Source organism: Parasteatoda tepidariorum, chromosome 7, assembly GCF_982258835.1.
Source record: "Parasteatoda tepidariorum strain Cologne lab strain chromosome 7, Ptep-v5.0, whole genome shotgun sequence".
In the NCBI taxonomy this organism is placed as follows: domain Eukaryota; kingdom Metazoa; phylum Arthropoda; class Arachnida; order Araneae; family Theridiidae; genus Parasteatoda; species Parasteatoda tepidariorum.
Genome location: NC_141761.1, coordinates 45,863,984 through 45,883,432, shown reverse-complemented (window position 1 = coordinate 45,883,432; position 19,449 = coordinate 45,863,984). Strand labels below are relative to the sequence as shown.

The following is a 19,449-nucleotide window of genomic DNA, read 5'->3' as shown; positions in this document are numbered from 1 at the left end:
TATTTTACAGACATTTAATAGGATAAATTTAAATTATGTAATAAAATAAAATAGTTTTTTAAAACCACTTTTTTCAAGCTGTGCAAAAATTAAAATAATTTTGTTTTTGTTTCACATTAAATAAAAATTATTCAACTCATAATTTTTGAGGTAGTGATGGAAATTTGTTGCAAAAGTGTTGCGCCTCCCGTTTCTAATTTCAGTGTGATAAAAGAAATTATTTTCTTCTTTCAAGTTCCATTGAAAATTGCTGTTTTTTTTTATAATTTCTTCATTATTATTTTTTTTATTTTAATTTTATGCTTGTACGGTTTTTTATGTCTTGGTTACAATAAAGCAAATTAGACCCATAATGATGATGTGAACCATGTGTTGAGCACATGATATAAAACTGTTGATTAAAGAATGATTTTGAAAGATCGCTTATTGACTGAATCTGATACCTTCGCGTAAATGGCGCGAGTAAAGGAAATAACATCTTAATGCTGAGAATATAGAGCAGAAGTTTAAGATATTTATGTTTCTTGAATTACTTCGAATTTCATAATGCATCGTTTGCTTTTTTAAACAAATGCGCAAGTACTTTTAAATTATTGTAATTTTATTATTAATTTTTTGTATTTTAATTTACAAACTAAAAAATCTCATTAAAAAAATCATAAAGGTTAAAAATTTTTTTTACCTTATATAATGCAATACGAACACCTGGTGCAAGTTGTAATGTTGCCCCTGCGCTTGAAATTGAGGCTTTCTGGAAGTTAAAATTAATTTTAATTAAATTTTAATTTAATTAAATTTTAATTTAATTAAATTTTAATTTAATTAAATTTTAATTTAATTAAATCTTAATTTAATTAAATTTCAATTATATTGAAGTTGTAATAAATACAGATCATTGGAATTGTGACACACTCCTTTTGATACAGTTTATAATTAGTCAACATTTAAAGTTTTCAAATCCCTGTATTTTTAAAATTTTAAATTTTTCATAAATACGTCAAAAATTTTTACTTTACCAAACGATTGATATAATATCAACTTAGTATTAGGCATGAAAGTCTATTGCATGATTGGAATGTTTTTAAAAATTAATTTTAACATCTAGGTGATTGAAGTTTTCATTTTTATAAGAGAAATTAAGTAATTCTCCCGGTGGCTTACGTAATTTTCCCAAATCTATATTTTAGGTAGTTCTTGGAAAACAGCGATATATGTTTAGTTTAAATAATGCATGGAAAATAGGCCTTGAATGTATTTTAGTTATATAGTTTTCCAAAATGAAATACCGTGTCTATATCACAGAGAAATGATTTTCTGTATTATACTGTAGTGATTATCAATATGCTAATTATTATTTTTTGAAGGCCTTCGTACCAATTCCAGATAATCCAAATTTAGCAAAATATTTTTTTAATGCATTTTTGATTGGGGACAATATAGCAGCTTGAACTAGTGCAAGGATCACGAACAAGAAAAACATTATTTTATTTTTATGGAATGTGTCTATTTAGAGTTCCAAAATTCATTTATTTTTAATGATTGTAGATTTCATTGTTGCATTTTGATGTGTCTTGGCAAATAATAGTGTTGGAAACTTCTCCCAGATTGATTAATGTCGAATTGATTAGTGCAAGAACTATAAACAAATTAGACTGTAATTTTAAAATTGGAATATGTCCATTTATAGCTTAAAATTTATTTAATGAATTTATTTTTTACGATTTTAATTTTTATTGTTACATTTTGATGTTGCATCAAATAATCGAGTTAAAAACATCACCGAAATTGATTGACATGCAAGATTGATTAACATGCAAGATTGATTAACATGCGAGATTGATTGACATGCAAGATTGATTACCATGCAAGATTTATTAACGTACAATTGATTAGTGCAAGAAGATTAGAATGTACTTATGTTACCGTTGTAGGAGTTGATTTACTTCGATGACTTCTCGAGAAACTTAGAGATGAACCGATTTGACTTGTTTCTATAAACTTAAGTTCTGACCACTCTATCTTCCACCACATATCGTTGAGCTTAGTCTCAAGAAGGATTTTTCTAAAAATAAATAAATATTTAAACAAAAAATATTTGTTATTTTTGGAAAATAAGCAAAAAATAATCATGGCAATTTATTTATTAAAAAGCGAAATTTTTTATGCCTAAACTATATGCCTTTCAGTTTTTTAATATCTTGTGATTTTATAAAAAAATATTAAATTAATAAGTTTATTTTTATTCTATTTATCCCTACCATTTTGAAATTGTTCCGAAATTACCATTTATATATTTTTTGTAAATCTAAATTAATATAATAATATTGCTATGATGCTTTTTTAGTTTATTAGTCAACATCTAAAAGCTAGTTTCTTATAAATAAAGTATTTCTACTCGATGATTTGTTATTGTCAAAATTCCGTTATGAAATTCTTTATATAAAAGGAAAGTCCTTTATAAAATTCTTTCGATACAGACGCTAAGTTATTTTAAATAAATAAAGCTGTTATAGCAATTTTTGTCTAATAATTGCTTATTTATTAAAATGATAAATCGTGTGTGCAAAACTTTTATAGACTACGCAACTCTTCGATCATTCTACACACTATTAGAAATTTCTAGGCAGAAACGGTTAAGTAACTATTTATTTAACTGTTATTGTACCATATTCCACCTAAACGTTCAAATAAACATAAGAAAGATAATATTCAAACTGTTAATTGGGAAAATAGAGTTTATCGACTGTTTTACCCTAATACGGTTAAACAACAAGAATTCTATCCGTGTTAACTACGCCTACTTTATAAAGCCTTTTCGTTTCGGGAAGCATGGTACATACTGTAGCTGAGAGGGCTAATCGGCCAATGATCACAACCCCGCTGAATAGAGATTCGAATCTCAGCATTGATACTACAATATTTCTTTCATTCCTTCAATGCACGAAGAATTTACAGTGTCTTGCACTTTTCAATCGGTGACCACGAAGCCTAAGAATACGAAACTATCATTCACGCATAAATGACGCAGCACCCACATAGCTCCCATGTCCGTTTAAGTTTTATCTTTATGGTTTAGAAGCTATTCTATTCGTAAATGGTTTCAAAACCGTATAGTTTTTGCAATAACGGTTTTTTAACCGTAAAAGTTATAAGCGGTTTCAAAATCGCAAAGACAAAAAAATGTTCCGAACCATAAAGTTTATGTTTATTCGGATAGACAGACTGCTGTCAGCTATTTTTCCGCAATTTCAGAATGAAAATTTTAACAGTTCAGATTCAGGATCTTTTGCTTATGGTTATTGACTTTGATTCTTTCATACACTTAATTTAAAAGAAAAAACAATAGAAATTGTAATGAAAGAAGAAAAACACTAATTATTCTAACAAAATTGTTTATAAACAATTTTAAAATTGTGACATTTTTGTGTATTTCAATTGCTTGTTCCTTCCCGTTTTGTGTATTAATAATGATAATTTTATAGGATATGTTTTTATTTTATTTATTACCCTGATAACGGAATTTTCTTAGCCAATCTGCAGAACTATCTTTATAAATCAAAATTTACCTGCAGTCCGAACGCAATTAAGTGGGACTAATGTTGTAAAATGTCAGATGAAACTGTATCAGAGACCATAATAAATTTTTTTTATGCAAACTTAAGTATCTGCTTCTTTAAAGCACTACACTCATGAATTGTTTTGGTTGAAGATTTCAAAAGAGGGAAAAGATGATGCCTTATCATTCCTTAATGAGAATTTAAAAAAATCTTCCCCTTTTACTTTTTTGTCTGTTTTTCTTCCTAATATTATTGATAAAGTTTGAGATTAAAAATAATCTGCAGAGCTCACTGCCCTTCTGGAGGGTTTCTGCTACTAGGTTTATTACTATTTTTATTTTTTATATTACTATTAAATACTGATATTTTTGCATAAAATTTCGAATAACTTACTTATAAGAAAAAACTCCAGCCAAGGAACCTACAATTGCAACGAAACATATGATCGGAAATATCACTCCAAGTATTGGAAAGGGTTCTGTTAAAAAAAAAGAAATTCTGTATAATTATAAACATTCAATACAAGAAAACAAACTATCTATTTCGCTTAAAATATTCTAATGGGTGCATTGTTGTATTAAAACTTAGTAACAAAAAGTTTATGAATATTATATAATTACTTAAAATGTATATTGTAAAAGGTAACTTAAAGGATATATTGCAGTATTAAAACTCAATATATTAGCGGAAAATTCACTTTAAAAATTAGATGAAACTGTTTTTCTTTTATTGCTCCCGTTTTGGAAATTTTTTTTAACTAATTATATTTTATCAAGTCAATTACTTCGATAAGAAATATACATAAAGAACTTAGGATATTTCAAAAATTATAAATATTTCAGAAAACTCAACGAAATATTTGCCAATTAAAACATTTTTTTAGAATGAATTAGAAATAATTACAACTTTTAAAATTTTTAAGTTAAGAAAATGAAACCTTTAAAGATTTTAGATTTTCTCAACATGACAAATTGGCAAAACTTTCGCCAAATATCAGTGCCATATAGTATAGAATGCTGGATGATACGTAAACATCGACTTAATACATATCTTATAATTTTTGTTATAAAAGTGGACACAAAAAAACTTCATATTAGGACGAAAGATAAGCATTTAGGTGAAGATAAAAAAAATGGAAGACGTCAGAAACCAAGATAGGGATTTTCAAAATCTTAAAATAATTTTTTTTTATAAACTTTTGGTACTCCCAAAGGGTACATTCAAGGTACATTTTACCGCATTCGGGTAGCTCAAGGCATACTATTTTTCTCTGTGTAGTTTCAAATTTTTTGCATAAATATGTCCTTTTCTTACCTGGTGGAAGGCATTCCTGTGCATTTCCTGTAAATCCACACAAGGGTATATCATAAGGAGCTCCTTTGTTATGAGGCCAATTAATTTCATATCCATCTAGCTTTTCAAACAATTGTTTTCCTCCAAAGTATGTTGCGATTGGCTAATAAATAAAAATACTCTGCCAACGTTAAACAATTTTTTTCAATATAATATTTGTAAGTTCTTCTTTATTTTTATTTTTTTAATTATTTCTTATTTGTTAAACTTTGATGTTTTTAGCAACCATAAATATTGTCAAAGATTTGTATTTTTTCTAATATTTTTATATTTTGCAATATTGTTAGGTGTAGTTTGAATTTTAGATTCAGCAGTAAAACAAGACACAAAAAGGGAAAAATGATTCTTTAAAATTTATTTTAACTAAAAAATGACAAGTGTTTTTAACATAAATAAAATCAAGTCCGTAACGGTACCATTATATTTTTGCCCCTCTCAAGTCCTGTTGGCTACCTCATCGTGGCGAGGGGGTGACCCTGAGTGGAACGGGCGATGTACGTCTGGAGTTTTACTTCTGGAAGGGTCACCCATGGCGATAGGGCTGTTCCATAACACTCAGCAAAAGTCAACAGGCGAAGGAGCCAAGTCAGACTTCTGCCAGCATGGTGCTCCAGTCATAGGACTTCAGAAGCTGCATTATTACCCTAACCATGAAATTCATGTCTTGTTCCAACTCTCATACTGCCTCGATCGTCGAGCAGGATAAAAAGGATCGCGTTTGTGGCTTTGGAAGCGGACCACGCTGGAAAAATTTACTACCTTACTCAAGTACTTCCAATGGAACTCTGACTTCTCCCCAACATATCCTGGACTGTCTTGGACTGGACAAAAGGGACATTCTAAATAACCTATTTTTGGTTGCCGACTTCCTCCGGGTCATGAATTTCATGGGCATTGTTTAGCCCTGCTGATTTTGGGGATAAGGAAGAAAGAAGAAGACATTTTTGCAGCATTTGCGTGATCTGATACATATGGTCTTATTTCATTCTATAATTCCATTTTATTAATGATCCAATAACCCCATATCAATCTATGAAATATTTTTAATAATCTATGCCACTGATTGTTCCTCACTAACCGTTTTCTAAGGTATTATGTAGTCTCTTTTACTTCTTGCTCAAAAGCATTAACATGACTTTTAAAGATATGAGAAGTTATTTAAAGAGCAAATAGATTCTCTCTCTTTTTAATCTAGAGCAAATAGTTTCTTTTCAATAGCATACATACATAAGCACATACTCGAGGGACAGATCTTCATCTTGTAGGTCGAAAAAAGAAACAAGTATTCAAATTTTGGAATGCTTAAATACGGAAAAATTGCTAACTTTAAGAATAAGAAAGGCGTAAAAATTATATTGGTTAATGACTTCCATTCGAACATCCTACTAAAATGAATGCAAAAACCTTTTTTAAAGTATTTTTGAGCTGCTAAAACTCTCAAACAAGCACGCTTTTATTTTCGTTCTTAATATTTAATACAGAACAGTGGTAAGAAGGTGGGACAAAATCTTCCTTAAGTGACTTCAAAAGGTGGCAAATATTTGTTGGCCAAGTCGTCATGTTATTTATAAGAAGAATATCACTCGATAGGGTTGGGAAGTTTTGTAATATTAGCCATACTCTCTGGACGTAACCCTTGTTTGATTCCTAAAATAAAGAAATCTCTTTGTGGCATTAGTTTACGAACTATTAAAAATATTCTTCCGGCTGTATACCTCTTCATTCGAACTATTAATAGAACAGGTATCTTACGTCATCCACATTGCCGGGAAACGTATTGCACACATTGAAAAACGAGAAAACTTCTCAATTTGTACATGTTTTGTATCAGTTGTGAATAGATAGTTGCTACAATAAAAGTTCAAATCATCGAATTATGAATATAAATGGGTTAGATTAGGGGGATACCGGATATAGTTAATTTCAAAATTCAAACAAATAAAACTATCATTTTGTACGGAGGAAACGATTTTAAGGTAAAATTAACGTACTGTATGGTAATGCTATTCCTAGTAGAAAAACCATAATTTAAGTTTTTAAAATCAAACTATACAAAAAATTATTTCAAAATTATGAATTTTATTACTACACATTCAGTAAAAAATATAAAACTGAGAATTAAATTTCTACGAATAAATGGTTTTTATGCCATACTCTAAGGTATCATGAAAAAATTACCGAATTTTGCAAAACATGTAAAATTTTATCACATATTATAAAATCATATTTTATTGCTTACTTAACTAAAATTATTATCAAAGCACTACGTTAAAAATTATTGAGCTTGCTTCTGTTCCTAAACAAGGTAAATTTTATCATATTCTGGTGGTTTTAACTATATACTTTTTCCCAGCGTGGTTTGGTCATAATAAATTATAATTGTTTAAATCAAGATCTATTTATTGTATTGTGTGTAGATTATGAAACATAACCATATCTTGGCATTTTAACAAGTATAATATTCGTACTTACCGTCATGAGTCCAGTAAATGGATCCATGTCATTTAGAGTATAATCAGCTTCCCGATCTCCGTTTTCATTAATAATTATATTTCCTGTAAGAGCTGTTTTAGTACCAACTTATCAGTTTCATTTGTAAGATAATGCGACCTCGTAAAATTCAAACGTCAATACCAATGCATCATTCAGATGAAGAAAAATAAATAATAATCAAATTATTTTCCTCATTATTTATGGCTGTACAATTGTATTAAATATACAGTTTACATATGTATGAATGAATAAGCTAAATTACATTTCTGTATTACATAAAACCGTTGTTTAATGCTTAATTTTGGTTATAAAATCTGTGGCAATGGTTATTTGATGTATTAATAAGTATAAAATTTAATAAGTTTTATACTACCGCTTAAGAAAAGTCGTAGGTAAGTTTAGTAAATATTAAAGGGTAGAATCAATTTTACTGCTTTTGTTGAGTTAACCATGCAAAAAATCTTGGGATTCTGTTTCAAACTTTTTTCTAAAATTTTTTAGTTTGTTTGTTTGTGGTTGTTATGGTATCTCAACAATTTTCAATAAACTTAAAACGTTAGGAGAAGAGAATATAATTTTCCTGAATTTTATTCCTTTCTGCTGCAGGAATTTCGTCTGGTTCAGAAAACATTTTTCTTCTTTTTTCAAGGCTACTTCGAAATTTATTAAATCGAATTAAATTTTTTTTTCTTAAAGAGCGGAAAAAAATAATTCATCCTTTTTCTGCGTTCGTCTCCGACATTAAGTTCGCATGTAACACCAGCTGTCAATCATAACTTTGTATAGTTTGTTGTCAACTAGACAATTAAAAAATTGTAGAGTTTTAATTTCGAAGTTAAATTTTTTCCTTTAAATAATTGCTTATCAAATGTTGCCTATCAAAACTTAGATTTCCTTCTGATTATCCACTTCCTTCCTTATCATTTTGAGCATTTTCTTATGAAATAGCGTAAATATATAATTTCTAAGAAATTCTTAGGACCTTTTCCACTAGCTGAAAGCTTCTAAATATTTGTTATCCAGCATGTAAGGGAATATATTTCGAATCTGTATGTTTTTTTGTTCTTCCTATTGAAAATTCATTTTTTGAAATTTTATTTATGAAAATCTTTTAGTTGTATTTTCATATTCATTCCATCATTTTCGTAATCATCTAATTTAATTGAAAAATGGATAGGTTTTTTAGAATTTTAAATTTACAGGCGGCTCTTACCCTTCCATGCTTTCCGGTTAAGGTATTCACATGGTAAAGTACAAAATTTGAGCGAAATTGGTCAAATAGTTCCTGATAAATCGAATATTTGATTCTGATTTTGCAACTTAAAATATCGTCAGTACTAATTAATAAGTATATTTGAGATCACCCTCTCAAACGATTAAGATTGAATCTAGAACGTGAAAATCCAATCATTGGATCAAAAGTTATTCATGGTGGTCAGTTTTTCTTTTTAACACTAAACACCAAATTTGCTGATTTGTATAGGGTACATACATACACACATACATAAAAACATTCTGCATTATTTATGTAGATAATTCTACATAAATAATGCATAATATGCTACATAAATATGCTACATAAATACGTAGATAATTCTGCATTAATTACTATAGACTCATAAACTTATTATTTTTTAAACCAATGAGACCATTTTTCCAAATAACATCAATAAAAATTATAATAATAACAAAAAATCGTCTTTGAATTTCTAATTTTATTAAACTAAATGTTTAAATTAGTTGGATATCTCGAATGATTTTTCTTCCGCTGAATAATGCATGCATGTAGACGAAAGCTTTTACACTTAATTTAATGTTATACACTGATTTTGAAATAAAAAATTTATTGGTTTCTAAGGAAAAATTTTTTATTCTTCATTATTCCATATTTAAAAACTCAAGTGCAAATACAATGAAATTAGTAGTTGAATTATAAGTTTATTTTGCTTCCTAGAGCGAATGGAATAGTTAATTTTCAAAACAATAATTTTGATTTATTGAATTAAAAACAATAAATTAGTCACAAAAATGTGATGTTTTTCTGACTTATTTCAAAATGTTTAATTGCCTATAAATTGCTAGATAAAATATTTAGCTGAATATGTAGCTGAAGTATAGAGACAGATGCGTTTTTTTTTTCAAAAATAATATTTTTTTCAAAAACAAATTACGTAGATAAAACATTAATTTTTTAACTATCACAAAAAAGATAAATGAAATGCGAGCAGCGTATTTACAAATAAAATGTTAACCTAAATTAATAAAAAAATAAGTGATTAAAAATCAAGCAACAAACGATAAAAGCAAATTAGAATAAAATGTAACTTTCCTAAAGTAAAATACTCTTTCTGTAGTCAAAATTCATTTTGATAAGTTTTAAGCAAGTGTTAAAACTGCTTATTCAAATTTCACCAGTTTTTTGAGTTTTTGACACTAAATTTTAGAAAAATTAACGATAAAATGCATTGTTTTTTAACTGATTACTTATTCAAAGTTTTTATAATTCCTTATAGGATAATACCAACAAATGAAATCTTTTTTAAATCTATCTGATTTAAATCTGGTCAAAATGAAGGTAGCAACCAGAATAAAATTTAAATAAAATAGATTCTGGCAAAGTTTTTATTGAAGATCTATGTGATAACGTACCATCTGATGAATGTTAGCCTATTGAAGAAAAAAATTAAAATAATTCTCGAATAATGATGACGTCTAAGAAATACGATCTTGGTTATGTTAAGTTTTTAATAGAAATGTGCAAGTGTTTATTGAGTTGTCATGAATTTAAAGCCATAGGTTTGAAATGTGTGTATTATATACAAAACCGAGGTGTAAATTCCATAAAAAATAATATAAATACGAAACAATATTATATAAAAGTGTCATTAAGTTATTATCAGCGATTTCATTTAATTAAATTATAAGAGTAATACGAACGAAATAAATGATACCAAAGTGAAGGTAAGAGGAAAAAATTATATGAATAAGTAAGCGTTAAAAATTGCTTTCATATCAGAACATTTAATGAATTATTGAATATTTTCTTTAAAATACTTTTCTGAACAATCATTATCGATCTTGAAAATATTAAAAGTGCATACTTTAAAAACTTAATGACACCAGGTCCTATAAAAAATTTTTGAAATTTATTTTATCTGTCAGGAAAAGAAATTCAGCATATTTTCTGTTTAAGGCTTTTTTTTGTGCGTCTTAATGATAAAGTATAGGCAAATGATTTATGAAGAAATATGCTTGTCAGCTTCTAAATTTTAAAGGGCATGCAAGCGCTTTCTGTTATTTTAGTTTAAAATGAATTTTGTTTTGATTTACAATATTTTAGCTGCAAACAAAACGCAGATCACATAATTGTTTGATTTAATATTTTGCAAACTATAGGTCTGTTCCTTGACATGGAGTTTTTGGAGCCCGCTCCAAACTGTTATGAGGATGGCGTTCGAAAACAGACTAAAATTTTTTTCGGTTTTCTTCTTAAGAGAGGAAGGGGAAATATTCCTCCCTTTTTTGTTTATAATAAATAAATGCTTTACTTCCTGAATTTAAATGTTTTGAAAACAAGCTTTTCATTTTAATACAAAATCTTTTACAACGTTGAATTTCTAATACTTTTTTGTCACTTTTTCATCAAAATAGGAATTGTATAAAATATGCATTTAGAAATTGATAATTTGATTTGTGCATTTTAAGAAGAGCGATAAAATCACCATTCAGTTGGAATGCTTAATGAGTTTGTAAAAATCATGCATTGTTTTGTATTATTCTTTAAGATTTCACATCTTGTGTTTATTTAAGTTAACTTTTCTGATAGAAAATTTTAAAATATTTACGGAATAAATATTATTAAACAAAGAATAATGATGTCTTAATCATTAGGAGATTAACAACCATTAACTGTTAAATGATAAACTTCTCAAAAGTTGAAGAAATTTGGAGCTGGCACCAAAAACTTCTAATCGCAGAACCGATAATATATTTTAATTTTAAATTCTTATTTCTAAATCATATTTCCTATTTCTTTTTTATTTTTAAATTCCCATTTAAAATAACTCTAGGATTTGTATTTGTATTTAATATTTGATACATCAAATTTTAATCACAAGCAAAAGATGCAATCCGTAAAATGTTTTATTCAAAGAGAATAATTTATAACATTCATTTTTATTTTAAAATAAGATATACCGATACCTTCTTTCAATTTTAAGATTTATTATTATACCTATTTTACAGACAAAATGTAGTTTAGAAATTGTTTTTGTAAGTCTTAGACATATTTGGGACATGAAATTCTAATAAAGAGCAAACTATGTTCTAAAACTAATTCTATGTTCGAATTCTATATTCAAATTATTGTTCGCTCAAAAAATTGCTTTCATTTTCTCACGTTTAAGTTTTATATTAAGTAAAATAAGACAAACTGATACCCTATTACGTGAAAGTGATAATATTTATCATAATGCAATTTGCGAATTGCAAAGCTAATTTTGCACACGTCTTAGATAAAAATGATATTGTAAGGCGTGCCTGTTCTTTAACATTAGGACTAAAGCGTTTATAGGCAATTAAGAAAAAGAAGTCCTTTACTTAAGGAATTACCCCCGCGGAACGTTGAGTTCCAAATTTGCCTTGATATCAGCGTTCCATTGTAGGGATCTGCATTTTCGAATAAAGTCTTGTTGAGAGAGTATCCATACAGCAAGACGCAGTCGTAAAAAGAGCCAATCATGGGGTTGATCTGAAATGTATATAGATAAAAATAAGTTTGATTGATTAATTCCACACTTATTTATGTAGTTCAGAGCTTCCGGTTTTCAAGAATGATGTGACATTTATTCTATAAGCATGTTTATCCTATACAGAAATTATGACATTGTTCATAGAATATGGTTCTGATTCATAATGGCGTCAAGCCATCCTAATACTTTTCAAACTCATATCTCTTTCTCTCTCTGTATATCTATATCGATATCTATCTATCTATCTATCTATCTATCTATCTATCTATCTATCTATCTATCTATCTATCTATCTATCTATCTATCTATCTATCTATCTATCTATCTATCTATCTATCTATCTATCTATCTATCTATCTATATGGGTAGACTATATTTGAGGGTGCCCCTTAATTCTCGCCAAGTTGTGTTCGTAGTAGATCGCCAATCTGGGTGATGTAGAAACCCAATCGTGATTCTGATTGGTTTAAATTTTAGCGTTATTTTTAAATGTTCAACTGTATATGTAATTTCAGAGGTCAGTTAGTTCTACGTTGGATTTCGGCTGGTAAGGTTAATTTTGCTTCTGGTCCTGAAAATGACTTCGGTAAGTAAGATAAATCTTAAGTTTCTGTATGATTTGAATAACAATGGGAAAAAAAGCAGTGATTGACTGGTGTATGAATGAAAGTTTAATTAGTAATCGGTATAAATGTCATGTTTGTGCGAAAGATATGTTCGCCAGTCCGGCACCACAGATTCTAGTCATGATAAATTTAAACAAAACTGCTATTAGAGAATTCTGTGTATCTAAAAGTGAGGAAATTATAGCTAAATAAAGTGAGTCGATTATTTTCTGTACTTATTCCATTAATTTTTGTTTTAATTCAAAATGCATTTTATTGGGTTTATTAATTTTGCTTATATTATGCTCATTGCAATTTTATTAAGTTTGGGTCGATGTTTTGTTGAAATTTTCCGATGTTCTATTGAAATATCACTATGTTTTGGCCTCCATTACTGTTACCGCGGTGTTCCGCGCAAACAGGAATAGCGCCAAACATAAGTCGCCAATTTTGCCAAGGGGCACCCTCATGAATATTTTTCCCTTATCTTATTGTATATCTATATCGATATCTATCTATCTATCTATTTATCTATCTATCTATCTATATATATATATATATATATATATATATATATATATATATATATATATATATATATATATATATATATATATATATATATATATATATATATATATATATATATATATATATATGTATATATATATATATATATATATATATGTATATATATATATATATATATATATATATACACATATATGTGTGTGTCCTGATATTTTAAATTTTTATAATTTTTGTTTTCAGCTGGAATTGTTTTTCTGACTTTATAAATTAAGGATACTAAGTTAATTTTTAAAGTATTTCCTTCAATTGTAAAATCATTTATTATATCGCTTCCATTACAAGGAATCCTAACCAGAAAGAGCAGAAAATGGCAGCTATGTTTAGTAAATATATAACATAATAAATTTAATAAATTTAATTGGGGAGCAAATTTTTTCTTGCTTTCATACAAACACTTAATATTGCTTTATTCGGAAGTAGGAAATTCAAATCTGAAACTAGTTTTGTTCCGAAAGCTGCAGATTTTTCCTTTGGCATTTTCAGTATATTTTTTGTTGAAATGTTCAAGTTTAAATAGGTTATCTGTGGCGGGGGGTCGCGTAAATGCTGAGACAAGTTTCTAGCTGAGTTAGGGCACATCATCAGAATTAAAATGGCATAAGAACCCATGCCCAGAAATGTCATCGTACGTGGCTAGGGGAGCTTTTTTATCATGAACAAGTTCATAAGCAGTTCATAATAGCGGGGCAGTTCTTGCGTTGTATGGCGATATTTCCGGGCATTGGTTCCTATTCAAATCGATACTAAAGATGTTCTCTAACCTCTCTAGAATTTTGTCGCAACATTTATGCGGCCCACTGTTGCATATAACGTTTTTAAACTTGTACAATTCCACGAAAAATAGACTAAAAATGTAATTGAGAGAGAAACCGATAGCAGATTTGAAATCAGCGACACGAAAGTATTTAAAACCCTTTTAAAATCGCATGCAACAGAGAAAAAAAATTATTCCATTGTGATATTATTATTATTTATCGACTATTTTTATTTTACTTTATGGAAAAATACCATATATTAAAGGAACCTATTCATTATTATGATTCTTTATTATTCATATACCGTAGTTCAATTTGGATATCTTGATATCTACTTAAGTTAACTGCTACTTCCTATTTTATGTTACAATGTTCAAATTCGAAAAACAAATAATGCATAGTTCAAAAATTACTTTATCTGTTTTAAATAATCTCTTTATTTAGTGTTATAGAGTGCTCATTGTTAAGGTTTTCAAAAATTACTTTATCTGTTTTAAATAATCTCTTTATTTAGTGTTATAGAGTGCTCATTGTTAAGGTTTTTATTTTTCTTTATGGAATTTTTAAAATCAGACATTTTTAGAGATTTATATTTATTTCTTTTTATCAAAAATTTTCTGTATTTTAAAAAGCAATGGAATTGAAAATATTTCAGTTGAATATTTTTAACAAATACGTACCGCATCTTTGGCAAGAATCGTGGAAAATTCTTTTTCTGCTGTTTCCTGAATATTTCGCACAAAATTATCGTAATCTTCTGAAACTGGAACTCTCACTGAAACTAACATCAGCGATTCAAACATTTTTCGCGCCTCCTGTTACAAAACATGATTTTTCTTTCTTTAGTACAATCAGCATAAATTTATTATAAAAATTCATAAAAATTAGTCTTTTTAAATTTGTTTTCTTCTATAGATATAGTACTGTGATATTGTTATTCTTAAGAAACTCATTTATGATAAACTCTCCTTTTTTGTTAATGAGTAGTTATTGCTTTAATGAACTTGGTAACATTCTGGTGGATCCTAGAATAGCCCACCTCGTGGCGATTTTTTAAAATCTTGCCAAGGAAGTTTTTGAAAATCTCTCCAAACTAGGACATATTTTGGGGAGATTATTTTAAACGTCCGATCACACCATGATCAAGACTCTTAAACCTGATTGGTTATTTGATATGTATACCTACGCGAAAGTTGGATTTCGTTAGAAAAGAGGTAAAAGGGCTTATTTTTTCGCCATTTGTGCTCTTGTTGTTAAAATCATCGTTGTTATTTCATTTTTTAACCGTTATTTCATTTGTTAACGTTATTATTTCATTTTTTAATTTTTTTTGTGCGGTACCGGTTAAAAATGGCGAAGGAATGCGCGAGTAAATTTTTAGTATAGCCATCACAGTAAAGGTAAGTTATTTTTTATTCTATTAAAAATATTTTAAAAAATTAATAATAATTTAAATTATTTTTTTTTAATAATCAAACAGCTACGTTAATCCTAGTAATAATCACCAACTTGGCGAGATTTCAAAATGTTCTAAGAGGAGAGCTATTCTAGGATTTTACTCATTATTCTTATGTCATTCCGCAAAAAATAGGCTAAAAATGTAATTAAAAAAGCCGCATCCTGGAGAGAGAAACCGATATCAGATATGTGCTTTATAGTCTCACTAATTTAGAAATAAGTCTGCGCTAAAAATTTTTTTTGCATAGTGTGTAGTTAATTTTTTGCTTTATTATTTCCTTTTTTAAGTTTATAGCCCTCTGCTCAATGTACTATAACAGCTATGTATTTTTAGACAAAATGAAGTGAAATAGATATGCGTAGAAAAAACTTTGGTAAAATTATTATACTGCATGATAATGGAATTTCTGAAGAAAAAAAATGATATTCTGGTTAATAATACCAAAATATACGGTATTTAAACCATTAATTTGGTAATTTATCATAAAACGTTCGTATGGTAACGGTTTTCCAGAAATTTTGGTTTTTAAAATTGTAGTTCTTGTTACCACACATTTAGTAAAAATTACAAAACTAAAAAGTAAATTTAATCAAATAAATGGTTTTTATGCCATACGTTTGACCATCTTAACACCAATAATTTATAAAGCTTTCACCAATCCGCAGCTCGTTAATTTTTATAGATTTAGCAAATTATTAGTGTATATTTAATAACTATTTAATTCTTGGGAGAAATAATATTAGAGAATCAAATATATATAATTCTCTTACGTGGCTCCCAAATTTTGGCTGTATTTCTTTTCCGCCGGTGGCAACGTTTGCTTTGTTTTGTTTACGTTACTATTTCTCTTACACGGCGAATCGACCAATGATTGCCGCTAAAAATGTCGCATGCCAAATCTAGCTGTGGTGGCTCAACATATAGCGCTTTTAAAAACAGAGACTGAAATAACCAGAGGGCTTCAGCTGCGACAATCTCATACTATTAAGCTAGGCAGAAGTGAGTAGTTTTATCGATCGATCTCTATTTTAGTATTTTGTCGAAAGCGCTTTTTTTCACGAATTTATGTAATACGAATTTATTTGACGATTTTTGATTTATATCGCGAATATTTATCCATTACCTACATAGCCTACATCCATTACCTACATAGTTTCTTTTTTCGATCCGTACGATGAAGTTCTGTCCCTCGAGCATGTGCTCATGTATGTGTGTAATTGAAGAAGAAACTATTTGCTCTAGGTTAAAAGGAGAGAGAGTCTATTTGCTCTTTAAATAACTTCTCATATCTTGAAAAGTCATGTTAATACTTTCGAGCAAGAAGTAAAAGCACATTTTTAATAGGTTTAACGAATTACACGTCATTTGTTTGAATTCAAATTTATTTTAATGACTTAGTATTTACTAAAAAGATGTAATTTTTTAAAAAAAGTTTTTATATGGATTTGAATGATTGTTTTGAATTCTTAGAATTTTGTGCATTTGCAATGTACCTAAGTTAGTAGCGAGCGAAACGAGCTTGGTTTGCGAAGCAAACCATATAAGATTGCGTAACAATTTTCGGGGTTGGCGAGCGTTAGCGAGCAGGGGGCGCAGCCCACTAGTGTATAAAAATACTTTTGTAACATCATTAGAAGTTGAAAAGCGAATAATTGGGACAATATAGTGGCCACGATGGAAGTTAATATAAATGAAGTGTAGATGTGAAAAAGGAGTTCTTCTTGTCGGATTTGATTAACAAATTGGTTACACCTTATCTAATATCAAGTAGGTTTCAATCCTCTTTAATGATTCATATAAAACAATAACTGTGGTCAATTATTTGCCAGGTAATATCAATTTTCTTACCGAAGTGATTTGTCAAACTACTCATTTTAATTGTTATAAAATGAATGTATGATTTTAGTTGTATAGTAATGATATTTAAGTTCTCATGAGATTTACATAATTTAATCTATTGTATAAAATTATTTTATAGCATTAAAATTCTATTTATATTATTTCTTTTGATTTATATTAATATTCTGCCTGTGATTTGTGTATAATTGAACAAACTAATTTTTTTAGCAAATATTGTATATATGCATCTTAAATTTATGATTCATGTTTTAGAATGCATCGTAAAATTAAATTCACTGATTCTCATATGCACCATATCTTACAGTAATTATAAATTTTAGTGTTACTAGAAAACAAACATAATGGCAGTTACTTTACACTAAGTCGAGTAAAAGAACATTCTAGGTGTTTTACTAAACCGATCCTTGGTTTTGTTGTTGAGAAACACTTAGTAAAACCTCACTTTGGTGTGAAATAGTTCCACAATTTTCGTGTTAAAGTACACGAAAAAGTTTTGCAATGTATATAGTATAAATATAGATAGCATTTAAAACAATTAAAAGTTAAAGAAAACTTACTTTATTTCTAGTATCGTTTTCTTTGTACCAAGAAAACCTGTTGCCGTTATCTGTTTTCAAAAGTTCTACAGCTAGAAAAGCAAATTCACCGTTGTCCATGCCTAAGTCGTACGCAGCGAGGAGAATTTCGCGTATTACGCTGCCGCACGATAACAGCAAAAACACTAAAAAACAAATTTTTCCTTTATGATTTATCTAGTTAAAAATACTTGTCTGCTATCTATTCCAGTCTCTATCTGCAGTACTCTATCTGCTATCTATTCCAGTCATAAAAATTTTTCAACAAATACAAAAGGTTTTAAGGAGACATATCGCCTTTTTCCCGTATATAAATAATTTTACTATCAAATTTGCAAAAAAATAAATAAATTAATGAATAAATATAAATAAGCAAATAAATAGATTAATAAATAGATAAATAAATAAAGAAATAATTAAATAAAATTAAGTTAAAAGTAGCATTTAAAAATAATACCTGTATTTCAATTTTGTTATTTTGCTATTTATTTTCCAATGCTTTTATGTTTATCAATTTCTTTTATACATTTCAAATATTACTTTGATTACTAATGATTTATATTATAAGGAATTAGAAATAAGCATTATTAAGAATATTAGTAGTATAATATAAGAATATCAGTATAATAAATATAAATAACAAAAATGTTTTTTGTAAGGATTTGAGAAAATACCAAAAAGAGCTTCTCTATTTATAATTTATATAGAATAAGAGAATTTGAGGTTTCAGAAAAATTAGCTTAAAACTATCCTTCACTCTCAAGTAATAATATCAAAGGCAATGCAACTTATGAAATAGAGTTTTAAAGTTATGCATAAATACAAATTAAAATATGTATGAAAAATAATGTTTGGTATTTTTTGATCAATTTCCAACCATTTAACTATCCATGTCTTTCCTCTTTATGTTTAATATTATAATTTTATTATTTGACATTATAATTGGAATGAAAATAAAACAAAAATTGATTTCATAAAGTAGAGCGCATAAAATAGCAAAGATATAAAAAAGAAACACACATTTTAATGACATTGTTAAGCAAATTGAAACATTTATTGTAACTCAAAGTTATAAGAGAAATAGAGATGTCGTTAGAAATACAGTAGCGATAGCAGTCTAACTGTTTAAGATTAAAAAAAAGAAGATAGTAAGATATCTGAAAGATTACTTATAACTAATTGACCATTTTGCGTGAGAGCATTTGAAATGCATGTAAAGTCAGGCAAAAAATGAATGCATTGAAGAACAAAAAGAACATACGTTTGTACGGCTTTTAGTGGCGGGTTCTGATTAAAACCAAGGCACATAATTCTTATTAAACATATATTTCATTATTTTGGATTAATTTAATTCAAATTAAGCGAAAAATATTTTATTATGCATTTTAATGATTTATGGTTATGAAATAAAGCATGAAACATTGGTTTCTTTTTTTTGCATCTTAATTTT

At 27.8% G+C, this 19,449-nt stretch overlaps 1 protein-coding gene across 1 annotated transcript in view; it reads right to left on the bottom strand.

The window, feature by feature from the left end:
• Nucleotides 1-18,171, bottom strand: part of LOC107454590 (atrial natriuretic peptide receptor 1) — a 53,418-nt gene extending 35,247 nt beyond the window's left edge. Inside the window, exons 1-8 of the mRNA XM_087167782.1 lie at nt 17,982-18,171; nt 14,786-14,920; nt 12,003-12,153; nt 7,383-7,474; nt 4,872-5,013; nt 3,951-4,035; nt 1,924-2,062; nt 683-751 (exon numbers count right to left, since the gene is read on the bottom strand). Of these exons, the coding sequence (XP_087023908.1) occupies nt 683-751; nt 1,924-2,062; nt 3,951-4,035; nt 4,872-5,013; nt 7,383-7,474; nt 12,003-12,153; nt 14,786-14,920; nt 17,982-18,080 (912 nt within the window). The 5' untranslated portion in view covers nt 18,081-18,171. The remainder of the gene's footprint in view (nt 1-682; nt 752-1,923; nt 2,063-3,950; nt 4,036-4,871; nt 5,014-7,382; nt 7,475-12,002; nt 12,154-14,785; nt 14,921-17,981) is intronic.
• Nucleotides 18,172-19,449: the final 1,278 nt, after the last annotated feature.